The 13,949-nt window shown below is 31.7% G+C and overlaps 1 protein-coding gene across 1 annotated transcript; it reads right to left on the bottom strand.

The window, feature by feature from the left end:
• Positions 1-3,507: 3,507 nt before the first annotated feature.
• Positions 3,508-13,922, bottom strand: LOC129962525 (uncharacterized). Its single transcript, XM_056076279.1, has 5 exons — positions 13,795-13,922; positions 9,552-9,696; positions 7,853-7,989; positions 6,335-6,467; positions 3,508-4,869 (listed from the first exon to the last, which is right to left on the bottom strand). The coding sequence occupies exons 1-5, from the start codon at positions 13,832-13,834 to the stop codon at positions 4,710-4,712; spliced, it is 615 nt and encodes a 204-aa protein (XP_055932254.1). The 5' UTR covers positions 13,835-13,922; the 3' UTR covers positions 3,508-4,709.
• Positions 13,923-13,949: the final 27 nt, after the last annotated feature.

Consider the following 13,949-nt stretch of genomic DNA (forward strand, 5'->3'; position numbering starts at 1 on the left):
GTAGGAGATATTTTACAAGATTTCTGTACCTATCAAACCAGCGAGAACCAACCATCATGTTGGAAGCTTCTCATCTCCATTTTGAAGGTGACCCGGGAGTGGGTGGATTACCACAATTGTACCTAAACCGAAGTAATATTAATTGATAATTTCTGTGTCATTAAGAGTACATCTTGGGAATCGTAATGTAATCATGCGCAGTTGATGGTGCTAGGAAATATAGGCAATATATCTTCTGAATAAATTAAAAAATCAGAAAATGTTGTTGTAGTTGCTTTTTTAAAATCGTGAAAATACTCGTATGGAATTACTCCTTGATAATTCCATTTTTATTTTCTCGAATACGAAGTATACAAAAAGTATTGTAATCGTCAAAAAATTCGAACTGGGGATTTTGAAAAATCCCCTGTATTTTAGCCCACCCTGAGTCCGAAAAACACATTTTTGGAAAATGTCCGTCTGTCTGTGACAAAGATAACTCAAAAACATTTTGAGATAGACGAATGGGATTAGGTATGTGCTTTTTATTTTTCATTTGTATATTTCTATCAAATGTTTAGCAGAATCTGTTCAGAGGAAGTCTGTCTGTTCTCTGTCTAATCAAACGTTAACTTTATAATGGCAAAACGGTAACTCGATATATATATATATATATATATATATATATATATATATATATATATATATGAAATCTAAGATGATGTAAAAATAATTTTTGTGCTGTAATATTTTCGGAAATTTTTTCTGAAAGGCGCCAAAATTTAGCTTAATTTTCAGTTAATTAAAATTTTTAAAAAATCATTCTTAGATGCGTTTTCCCACCTTCCAGAGTGTATATGTGCCAAAATTTGTATTCCTAGATCAAGCAATATGTCCTGCAGAGCATCATGCTCGTTCATCTTTATTATTTGTAAAGATTTGTAATCCGTGTCATTATCCACCGGCATGTCATTTTCTGCACTTCTACAACATTTCTTATCACTACACTTCTACAATAGTGTGGATTGTAGAAGTGTATAATTGATAGTCATAGACCATATTTTTATTGTAATTTTTTTTCCTCAGCTGTATTTCAGTAACTTTATATAGTTATTTCTTAAAATGATAGAAATTGCTCTTACACCATATTGTTAATCGTAATGCCAATGACCCTTCTGCTATAGTAATGTTCGGAAATTAAAATCTCTTGAGACTGTACCCAAATCCTCCCACGTCTTCAAATCGAATTCAATGTAAAAGATACATTTAAACCATTCCTTTAAGTATGTCATGTCTCATAAATTATAGCTCAAATTTTTGAAATTGCCTTTAAATTTCCAAAGAATGATTAGGTATCCAATCCATTTGAATTTCTATCAACTCATATCCATCATGTAATAGGGATTGTATTTATATTGGGGCCACAATGGGAGGAAGAAGCTTAGGATGTATGGAAGGGTGGTTTGCTATTAACTCTAATATAGCAATCTCTAAGAGAGCTGGAGTAGAGTGTCCGTTAATGACGGCCTGCAAATGAAATGCCGTCATTAATAATAATTTCTTGGGAAGAACGATTATCGTACCGCAGATGGAACTTTCATTACTTGTTCTGACTGTGATACAATAATTCAATGAGAAAGTTTTATAATGTATTAAACCGCAGAAATCTGGTGATAAGATTTCGGCTGCTAGGACTCCAGTTCAAAATCCATTTTAATTAAAGTCTCGTCTTTTATGTGGCTTAGTACGCGTTATATCTGACATAGAAAGTCAAACATCCACCTGTTAGTGTGAGAGTAGAGACAGGAGGTGCCACCTCAGGTAGCGTCCTAATCTTCTGACCAGTTCGTAATTGCGAGGTCCGTCCCAAAATAGCCGTATTGTTTGTTCCAAATTAGTTATAAATATAGCAAAATGAGGTAAACCTGCAACATTTTACTTGCTTGATAATAGTTGGCCGCATTATGATTTGGAGTTAATATACTGGATTATAATGCGCAGCAACTTTTCTCCTTAGGTATGAACACCGTAAATGCAACAACCGACCTCGAGATTTCCATTTCAAGAGCAAATAAGCATGGTTTTTTTCCCCCATTTGGGAAGGAGTAAAGTGAGGAAACCCTTATTTAATTGTAATCGTTCTAAAGAATAATTAGAATCATTAGAAATGTATTCAGTTTATGAAGATATATATTACGTGTATGTAATTTATGAAAATATGTAGACATAAAATGAATACTCAATCGGAGGGAAGATGTTGTTTTGGTTAGACTAATCAGCAAAACAATTGCAACACCAAGACTTTTGAATCATTTTAACCTCCAAAATGATCCTCTTTGTCATGAATGTAATAGCATTAATGATATTGAACACATAATTATTTCGTTCAAACACTATACTTATTGCAGGGACAAGCCGTGGACTTTTTGACAATTAGATAAACAAGATATCTCCTTCAAAATTCTTCTGGGAAAAATAAATGCAAACAAAACCAATCTTCAAATTTCTCTTCAAGCAATGAAGCACTTCAATATCTATTAACTTCGTTGATCAGATTCTGTTGTGGCCTCTATGGGTCTTTTATTTAATTGTTACTTCGTGTTGCGTGAACTCTCCGCTTTGTTGTATCTCTTCAGTTGAACTTTAGAAACCTGAACATGGACTGAAGCGCAACAGCAAAACTGTTAATTGACTGAAATTTCAATTTCTTTTTGTGCGCTCTCTTGAGTTTGTAGATGAAATTTCTTGTTCTCTGCATCTGGGATAACAGCCATTGTTGCTATAAATCCCTACCTCTTACTTCTTTCAAGTTTCAAAATGAATACTCATGAGCGTGTGTGTATAAATATTATTAAAAAAAATCCTTCATGCTATCTAGTACAGTTCATTGCGTCAATTGTGCTAGCTAGTTATCAGATAGACTCATTAATTTATGAAAATATGTTGATAAAAAATAAAATGATATGGACGTGTGTGTGTAAATATAACGAAAACCGAAAAAAAGTTTCTACATACTATATAGTACTTGTCCATTGCTTGAACAGAACCAGATAGCTTATCAGGTAAGCTTATTATTTTGAACAACAGCTTCAGAGTTATGCAAACTGTTTAATAATTGCGGTGTTACGTAAGCATGTTGCCCCACCTCTCACTTGTAACGCCCTCTAGCGGTATATGTAAAAAACCATCAGTCTTTGTAACATCATCGACGTAGCAGCAACGCCGAAAGGCAAGGCTCAATCCAACTCCCGAAAGCGGAGAAACAATAAAATCTTTAAAATACAAAAAAGGTCCGTCATCATTATCGAACCTTCCATGCGGCATAAGAAATAAATTATTATTTATGCCATTTTTCGTTATATTACGCTGAAGATCTAAGAAATAGGTGTTTTATTATTTCTAGAAGGTTTTAAAAACAAGAATTATAAAGTTCTAAGTATTTAACTAACCAATGTTCTTAAGGATTGCCTTTGCCTAATACAACTAAAATGTTGAACTGAAAGAAAATAATGGATCAGACACACTACATAAAGGGTGAACTAAATTTTATTTACAGAGTGCATGAGAAAAATACACAATTTTGAAACTTCTTTCCTATGTACAAACGAAAGATGAGGAATGATTCGAAGGTTCTCCCTCCACTCCACGATTGCTCATGAGGTGATGACATCGAAAAAAATTATGTACATACGAGGTGCAAAATTTGAAAAATAGTAAATAAATAGAAAAGACCACTCCGAAAATTATTTACACATTTGTTAGTAAAATGAAATGATGAACGATTCACTAAATTAAAATTTGAACAATGTAGAAATTTGTTGATGTTATTTATTAATCTCTTTAAAAAAATACTTGTTTATTATATCTTAAATATAAAAATGTCTAATAATTTTGAAAAATGAGCGTTGAATTTAATTATAAAGAAAATTGCCAACTTTTTTAATGGTTGATTCCTAGATTTTTTTTTTTTTTTTTTTTTTTTTAATATTCAATATAATAAGGCCACAGTTTAAAGAAATTTGGTTTGGTAAAAAATAGTAAGGCACTTTGTGGCATCGTAAAAATTTGAACATGCAAAAAAAATTAATAATATTGAATGAACTTTTACCAATTATAAAAATAAAATTTTGTTTAGAAATTTTAAATAATTGACATTTTAAACAGTTTTATAAAAATCAATCGTTTTTTGTAAAAATTTTTATCAATAACATTTGGAGGATATTAGATATGTTTTTGGAATTAAGAAAGCCACGTTTTAGAATCCAACTGCTGAATCGGTTTTTACTTAAATTTCAGGAATTCTAAAGTATATATAGTTTGAAAACAATATCGAAATGACGCAATATTCTACTTTTTGCGATATAAGGCAAGATTAAATTTATTTGTCTGAAATCCTAGACCACTGAATATTTTTAATTAATAAATCGAATCGATACTGTTTAGGTTTAAATGTGGGCCGTAATGCAATTTTCATTCACAAAATTCGGATTGTTATAAATTTTGTTAATCTATTTTTCAAAAAAACGCTTTTTTAAAAAATATTCTGCATCTTTAATATTTTATTACTTGTATTCTGTAATCGAGATTTCATTTTTTAGATATCGATGAGATGCAAGGAATTTTTTTTTTAGTTAATTGGTGGTGGTAATAAAGTATAAACCTAGTTTATTTTTGATTTGAAATTTCGAGGTAGAATGATGGAATTGGAAAGAAGGAAGAGGTTGCAGTGCTTAGAATTTGGGGCACTGTGAAGGATCGTTGAAGTAGCAGATGAACTGGTTGATAGGGTAGAAAGCACGTCCCATCATCTCATTGACTAGCTTGGCGGCACCTCTGCCACAGTCCTTGTGCACTCTCTCAACAATGCATTCCTCAGTGCGGTCGATGGAGCTGTGGCAAGAAAAAAATTCACTTAAATATTTGGAACTCTGATAACTGAAGTTCATAACTGTTGAGTTAACCCTTTCAATCCGGAAGGGGAATTTTAATGCATTCAAACCACCGTTTTTTTAAAAAAAATCAGTCTTGAAAGGATTAAAGGACATTTGAGTATTCTAGGAACGAGGTTATTGATAAGTTAGTGCTAAATGAACAGTATCAATGAAGTTAGCTACTCATTATAATACTGTTACTCATACCTTATTGATACTGTTACTCATTCCATACCTTACTGATGGTAATACAGTTACTCATTTCTTATTGACATAGATACTAATGGTAATATTGCTACCCATAACTTACTGGCACTGATACTAATGTTAATATTGTTTCCCATATCTTACTGATATTCATGGTAATACTGTTTCCCATGCCTCACTAATATTGATACCAATGGTAATACGGTTTCCCATATCTTACTGATATTCATGGTAATACTGTTTCCCATGCCTCACTAATACTGATACTAATGGTAATACTATTTCCCATATTTTACTGATACTGTTTTACTCATACCTCACTGATACTTATATCAATGATAATACTGTTTCCCATACTTTACTGATACTGATACAAATAGTAATACTATTTCTCATACTTTACTGATATTGATACCAACGGTAATACTATGCCCCATACTTTACTAATATTGATACTAATGGTAATAGAGTTACTCATTACTTACTGACACTAATACTCATAGAAATACTGTTAATATCAAGGTTGATTATTCTATATCATGGTTCGAAAATCATATGAAAAATATTTCTTAGAAACTTGTTGTAAAAGATGGAATCTTTCGAAGCAGGATGTTGAAATTTCTTGTTCTTGCATCTAATAGACATTAACAGAGCTTCATTAAATTTTTAAAAAACGAATAAGTAGATCGCAAGAAAAGGCACATTTGTGACTTATCTGCACATGTTCGATCTATGTTTACACGATCATTCTGCTGAGTCAAACGGGACAGATCACTACGCAACTGTGAAAAAGTCTTTTCATATCTCCGCGGTAAATACTGTAAACCCCAGGTTATATTATATTAAATGTGCAATTCATTCATCATACGATTGTGACAATCACGTGAATAAAGTCCATTGTTTGATAGATTAAGAAATAAAATTGCTTATTTCGATTAGTGATTAATATTATTCAGTTTCTTTTATCGTTATAAATATTCTTGGTCGTATTTTCCCATAAAACAATAGAATAGTTTGAGATCTTTAGCAGATAAACAATTTGATGACCAATGCTCTCCTTAAAAATTATAAAGTAAATTAGATTTACATCTTAATGTTATAATATTAAAAAGTACCGATAGATGGCAGCACGACAGGCGGTGTCACTTCACAAAATGATGAATGAAGAACCGAAAGGTTTCCGGTGAAAGTGGATGCGAGATTAGCAAGTCACTTACCAGCAGAAAACCTTGATGATGGATTCAGGATCAGGTCTCTGGATAAGAGCTGGGTATCTCTCAATCATGGAAGTGGCGCAATCCATTACGGTAGTGTTCTGCTGATTAAGGCACTTAGATTCTTGCATATAACCTATAAACGAACAAAAACAAAATATTAAAACGGTGTTATTTTTTTTAATTATTTCGAAATCAATCAAAAACTGGTTATCTGGGGAACAGAGCATTTCCTACAATAAATGCTGGAAAAGAAAAAAAAAAACTTAATAAAAAAAGTTTATTTATTCATTTACTAAAAAATTTGCGAATAATATTTGCTTTGAAAATGTAATATAGAAGCTGAAGGCGAAATAATAATAAAATATAACTGAATCAGAGTAAATAAGAGTAATTTATAGAGAAATTTTAATGAATTGAGTAATTATTAGATTAGAAAAATTATTAAATTACTTTTACGTCTACACTTAAATATTACAATATTAAGAAGAAACATTAAATTACTATATTATCATTGATGCCACTTGTTTCTATCTAAAAAGAAGAAAAGTTGGCTGTTTGAAAATAGAGGCAACATTCCATTGCTCAGTACTTAAAATCTTAAATTTTAATAACTCATGATATTTTCTTATTGATAAAGCATTAAATATCTTTCTTAGAGCAGATACAATTATTTTGCAAATTTCAAAGAAACAATTATTTCCCCTCAATTAAATTTAGCCAATGTAAATCTAAAGAAATCGAAAGATTTAAAAAATATAGTTGTAATAAAGCGGGAATATTCAGTCGTTTTTACTTGATCTTGAATTTCTTCGCAACTTCTAGTCCTATCTTAATGTTAATGTATCTCGGAATGGCTTATAAGCAAATCGACAAAATAATTTGTTCGGATCAGATTGCAAAAATAAACTTCTTTAATTTTGCAAACTAGTAAATCCATGCAAATCGTGAACAGCAAGCCAAACTTAATAAAGCATTATAAAAAATTTTAATCAAAAACGCACGAAAAAACTTTTTTATAAAAAAAACCCTACTGTAGCTTTAGAATGTAATGTCATTTTACAATAATTAAAAGTTTTTATTTAAAAGTACGTGAATCTTTTGTCTATTTACAATCATTTCATGTTATGCTAAGAGAATGACAGCACTTCATGCCATTCCATTTTTAGCTCATCCATTTAGCTTGTCTAGTCACAAGTCCAAAAGGAGAATTTCACTTTCAAACCCCTTGTCGAATGCCTTGCTATAATACAAGCCACCTCTCCCTTTAAACCTCTGCCCCGTATTTTTCAAAATACAAAGTTCTCACCATAATTGGTGCGTTGGGAACGGAGTAATAGAAATTAGAAAGAACTGAATGTCGAACTTTACTCTCCACGCCATACCAATTCAGAATGATTTCCAAATTTATGATCCTAGAGGAATTATAAGATTCGCGTGCCGTGGACTGATTATAATGAGATAGTATTTCGATGAAAAGTTAGTATAAATATTTCTAATCTTCTGGGAAAATGTGCTTACGCTTTCCGAGGCCTGATCCTGGGGCGCAGATTTCAGAAAGCAGTTGTTTGACGCCTCCCATGACGATAGGGCTGGTGGCTTGATAGATGGGGGAATCCAAGCATCTGTCAAGGCAGGACAATCCTTCCACGGTGCGGCTGAAATGACCACAAAAAATAATGCTTTCAATACAAATATACAAACCACCAAGATATATTAATCCGAACCCCCTCGAAAAAGGAACTTCCAGAATAATCACTATGAGTTATTTTAAGAAGTCAAATAAAAAAGTTTAAAGCAATTATAATGGCTTACTACATGTTTTTTGAAAAACCAACAAAGTTATTTTCTGGCGGAAATTATTTGTCAACGTTTCCAATCTCGCGGACTTTTCTGGAATCGTAATCTAAAAATACGTGTTTTCCTTGGTGCCATAGATGACAGATGAAATGTTGAATGTATTAACATCGAAAATCACGTGATTAATACATGATTTATAAATTTACAATTACCATCAGATATTTAAATTATCAATGAAAGTTTCTTTTAAGATATAAAAAGCCCAAGATGACCTTTAAAGATATTATGCCACACAGCATCTTTGTATTGTTGGCTGTTTTCAATACCAGATTTGAATATAAGATATACTAACTAAGCTTAAGATTTCACTTTCTGGGGGCCCAAAAAATTGTTAGAGTGAATATATGCTTTATATACTAAGTACCCTATTTAAGCAGACAAGAAAAGACAATGCATGGAGGTATGCATCTCAAATAGCTTAGTAATTCATCTTTTAAATTCGGCATTATTTGTTACCAGTTGCGTACAATGGACATTTAATAGCTTAAAGCATCGAAAACTGATTCAAAATGATCTAACTAATATACCAGAAAATTTAATTACTTTTTGTCTTTCTTCCTTTGTAGAAATCAAGAACAGAGTTACAATTTCATTCGAATTCGATGTAAACAATTTTAAAAATCAAATGATGCTTTTAGAAGTTATAACGAAGCTCGAAAAAGGTAAATTAAAATATTAAAAACACAGAATGCTCTTTTAGCTACAAAAGGATTAAAAAAATTAAAAATTTTCTTAAACTGTTATATTTTGATCCTAATTAGATTTCAGACGTATTTTTTTTTCAAGCCAATTTTAGGTCATTCACTTACCGAGAACTTCCTGTCAATTTACATAAAACAAAGCAAATTCGTTGGTGAAAAGGAAAAGTGATATTTCTTTGTTGCCTGAACTTGTTGAAATCCGGAATTTTAATTGAAATGTTGTAGTCATAGTCCGTATCATCGTCCGTACAAAATAAAGTGGGCGTCGATAATGAGGAGAAAAATATGCATTACAAATTGCTCAGATTGTCTGCACTAATGGAAAACACTAATTATAAGCTTGATATTTTGAGATTCTTCTTAAATTTCTCTAATTTACGAATTTAAATTGCACTAATTATAAGCTTGATATTTTGAGATTTCTCTTAAATTTCTTTAATTTACGAATATAAACGATATTTTTAGATTTCTGTTAAATTTCTCTAATTTACGAATATAAACGATATTTTGTGATTTCTCTTAAATTTCTCTAATTTACAAACTTATTCTTTGAAGCTTGCATTCAAGCCAATCAAGAATCCCCACGTAATTTACGAATAGCTGCCACCAAGTAGGTTTAATTAAGGGAAAATAACAACAAAAGTATTCTTTCTACTTACGAGCAGAAAATCTTGAGGTCTCCTCCTTCCTTGGCGGGGTCGGGATCCCTCAGCTTCACGAGACATTCTTCAATGTTGCACTGCTGCTGCTGTTGTTGTTGTTGCTGCTGTTGCTGCTGCTGTCCGAAAACAACTCCGATGATACCTGATTGAAAAAAAGGAAAAATTTACAATTAACAACTTAGAATTTCTACCTTAATATTTCAATGGCATTGGGCCAAGTTTGAAATATGCTTCATATTAATGAATGAACTAAAACTCTTTGAGGACGGATAAATGTTTTTCAAACAACTATTTTTGATGGGTACTGCAATGCTATTACTTAAAGTTATGTCGAAACTATTCAAAATAAAAAAAAATAAAAAAGTTATTTTCAAGATAAAGAGACTCAGACAGTTTAAATAAATTTCAAAAATATAATAAATTATAAAGCCATTTCAAAATGAGACGAAAAGGTTTCCAAGAGAAAATATATTATTACTGTATACTTTATGAAAAGATGTCTCAACCCTTAATTATTTCAAGTCGTGCCATCATTACACGGAATATTGGATGTTCTGCTGACAGAGTTACACGTGTGAAACAATCATTCTCTTTCCATTGTTCTACTGCACTTTTTTCTCTCGCTATTTCGTGAGTCATTTGAGTGAAAGGGGGAAAAGAAGGAAATTTGTCGCTTCCGGATATTGTGCGAAACCTTTGTCGTTCGGATGGATGAGTTCATTACCTGTGATTGACAATGCAAGGAACGTCGAAATGTTTTTATTGTGTCACGGTTTTTATGTAATAAAAGTTGTAACTAAATCACGAAGTGAAAAGAAATCGTAAAGCATTTCTTTTCAGCGCAAATTGATATATAATGTCCCTTATGGACAGCTGGTCTTTTGGGCACGAAGTTTCGCATTTATGCTTAATTTAATTTAATTACATTAATGGTCCGTATAAAAGCAATGCTATGACTATTTTAGAATGGATATCGTAGTTTTGAACAGTGGTCAGATGATGCGGATGACGAGCTGGCATTCCATCCCCAAACTTCCGCACAACACCAGCTTTGGACCTATAGTTTTATTACATTAACGATTCGTTTCAACGCAATACTGGAGCTATTTTCAAACTGATTTCCTAATTTTGAAACGCGGCCAGATGACGAGAACGGCACCTGAGATGACCTTCTCCTCTCCAAACTTCCACACATCACCGACATTGGGCCTCAACGGATTTAATATATAACAGACAAAGTTACACGCTGATTCTTCGGGGGAATCAGGTTTTGAATCGCATATTTGTATTTTAACTTACTGCTTTATTACTTATTAAATTTATTACTAGAGGATTCGCAAATGTTACTGCTTTTTGCTGCTTTCTTTGCATTTTCGCATTCTTTAAAAGCTTCTAAGAAATATAATTCTTTGATCAACAATACAAAACTTTTAGATACATTTACATTATCAACGTCGTAAAGTTCAATCACTATTTAAGAATGGAACAAAGTTCATATAATTTTTTTTATATAAATAACTTCTTGAGTTATAAAAGATCAATTCTGGATAACGATCATTTACAAGCCATTACGTCTAATTTACTTTAATTTAGTTATTTTAACGTTCCATTTGAAAATAAATGCGAGGGCTATTTAGAGACAGACCTTGTAATTTCGAATTTCGGTCAGATGACGAACGATGACGACAGCTGAAAATCTTTGCGTAGTACAATTTAACACCAATGTCAATTTTAGCACCCTGTTTTGAAAAATTCGGTAAATTTATCAAAAAAAAAAAAAAACATTGCTTACTTTTTGTTTTGTTTTTTCGGAACGCATATATCGGTTGATAGAGTTCTGGATAATCGGACCTCGATTATTCGACGCTAATTGAATGCAATTAAAACAAAGAAAACCGTATCTGATTGTATGTGGAGGAGTCTTCTTGGATAGAATCCAATAGTGGGCCTATTTTTTTGATTTAGCATTTAAACAGGTTCTCAACGAAATTCGACCAAAGCTCGTTGCTCTTATTCAAAATAATTCGAAAATTAAGATTCTGAACAGTGTTTCTGGTGGGGAGAAAACGAATTTTCACATACATATATTTATATTCTCTCTAATATTGATAAGGATATATCTCTAATATTTATATACAGGATTGCAAGAGAAAATTCCCAAAAAGGGTCCACTATAGTTATTTTCCCACCACTGAAACAGAAAATTCGTTTATAATTGTAATGCTTTTACTATAAACACTCTACTTAGCTCAAAATATTCATGAAAATGAGTTTAAATTCTTCATGTCTTTTCCATTGTGTTATGTTGATATGTAAAGAATAAAGGAAAGGGAAATGATGCGATTTAAATTCACAAAACAGACAAAAATGAGCATTTAATTGCAAAAGCGATTGCAGTTTAATTTGTCTTTAGGATATTAGTTATTTCTTAAAACTTTATCAGCTTGGAAATTGGAGAGTTATAAAATGGCGTGACTACTTTCAGCACAATTATTATTCTTGCATTATTATAAAAATTAATTTTTGTTGCCATTTTAATTTTAAAATTATTGTTTTCTCTTGCTGTACTTATTTTTAAGTCGAATTTTCTTTAATATTTTTGAGTATGTTGAATTTTAACTGTGATCCAGTCAACTTCAAATGAACGAAGTCCCACTCCTGCTTTCAGACTTAGAACTATTTCCATAAGAAACACGTATTGCGTTTACGATGATTATTTCCAATCACAAACATTTTCTATTCTTGATCATTTACTCTCTAGTCTCAGATTTTACCTACAGATTTCTTTAATTTCTGCAATGTAGTGCAGATTTTAAGGGGACATAGTTAAAATTATGAGATTTGTTCCAAAATGACCCTCTTGTAACTTCGGAGCTGGTTACTTCGAGTTGGCTAATTCAACTAAACAAAGCGATAAATCAGCTTCAATGGAGAAATGTCATAATGCACGTTGTTAATAATGTAACTCAATTCCGCCTTCCTTGAAAAAATGATTTTGAGCATTTTTCAAAAATCAAAATGCACACATTATCTAAACGACATTCCAAATCAAATAGTCTATAAAATACCTTTAAATAGCCGACATAGGAAACCTTATACAGATTTCTACAAAGTACAAAAATATCTAAAACACGATTTAATATTTATACCTTAATATTAAACCTTATATTATATAATAAGAACAAGCTTCTAAAATGTGGTATTCTCGATATAGAGTTAACAGACTTTAATGCGCTGAAATCATATTTTTTTTTCCGATGAAAGGAGTTTAATTTTTATAAACAACTTTTTGGACGAAAAATGTTATCTTCATAAGAGCATGCCATCAGTGAATTTATATCCATTCATGACAGTATTGATTTATAGCAAAATATACGAGTGATATAAACTGAATTTTTCGATGATATCATGGTTGAATTTCTTTCAACGCTATGTAGTATTTCACTGAGGAATCAAACGAAAGTTTCATTCTTTCCACCGACTTTCACATATTTATGTATGTCACCGATTTCATTGAGTTTCTAAATGAAAATTATAAATATATATAAATATAAGTTATAAATAATACAGGAAACGAAAGGAAATTAGTTAAAAGCCATGGCAACTGCTAGTTTTATTGACATAGTCTCACAAACAGCAAATAACTTGTCAAAGAATTTACATTCTTAATAAGAAATATTATCTTTAAAACAATACGCTCTTTTTACGCATGCTTAGCGAATCATTTCGCTCAGACTCCATTCTTTTTATAAGCAGCAAATGCTTGCAAAATAATTAATCTTGAAGATGATTGGTGCTTCATTGGTATAGTAGTAGTTGTTAAAGTTCAGTGGTTGGTTTTTTGTCTGCGTCTAAAAACCGAAAATATAAATTATACCTAACACATATTTTCTTTGCTCTTTCTATTAAGTACTACCCAGATATTTTGAAATTACTTCAAACTATTAAATTATTGCATATATACCATCCTACTACGGAATTACCTAAGTCCCAAATCAAACACCTGTTGCAGGCTATTAGAAAATAATAAACTTTAAACTGAAATCTGGAAAAAAAACTTGCAAATTCTTCAAGCCATCCTCATGTTCTTACATAAGAATCCAAAGAGGTAGAGCTCATCTCTTCGTGAGAGTTAAATTCAAAGTTTTGGCTGGTTTTCCTAAATGCAAGCAACAAGTGGTGCCTTCCAGTTGAAGTCGTTCTCTGTAGCAAAAGGGGAGAGAGTGCTGTGAGTACTCACCTGCAAGCAGGGCGAAAGTTCTGATGGATGAAGTCTTCATCTTTGGGAATGAGAGAGAGAGAGAAATCCGACAGGTGTGGTTGGTGTCCGAATCGAATGTGAGCTCCCTGGGTCTGTCCGCCCTCCTCTTAGTAGGTGCTCTCCGATCGAGAGGA

Source organism: Argiope bruennichi, chromosome 3 (assembly GCF_947563725.1).
Source record: "Argiope bruennichi chromosome 3, qqArgBrue1.1, whole genome shotgun sequence".
NCBI lineage: Eukaryota > Metazoa > Arthropoda > Arachnida > Araneae > Araneidae > Argiope > Argiope bruennichi.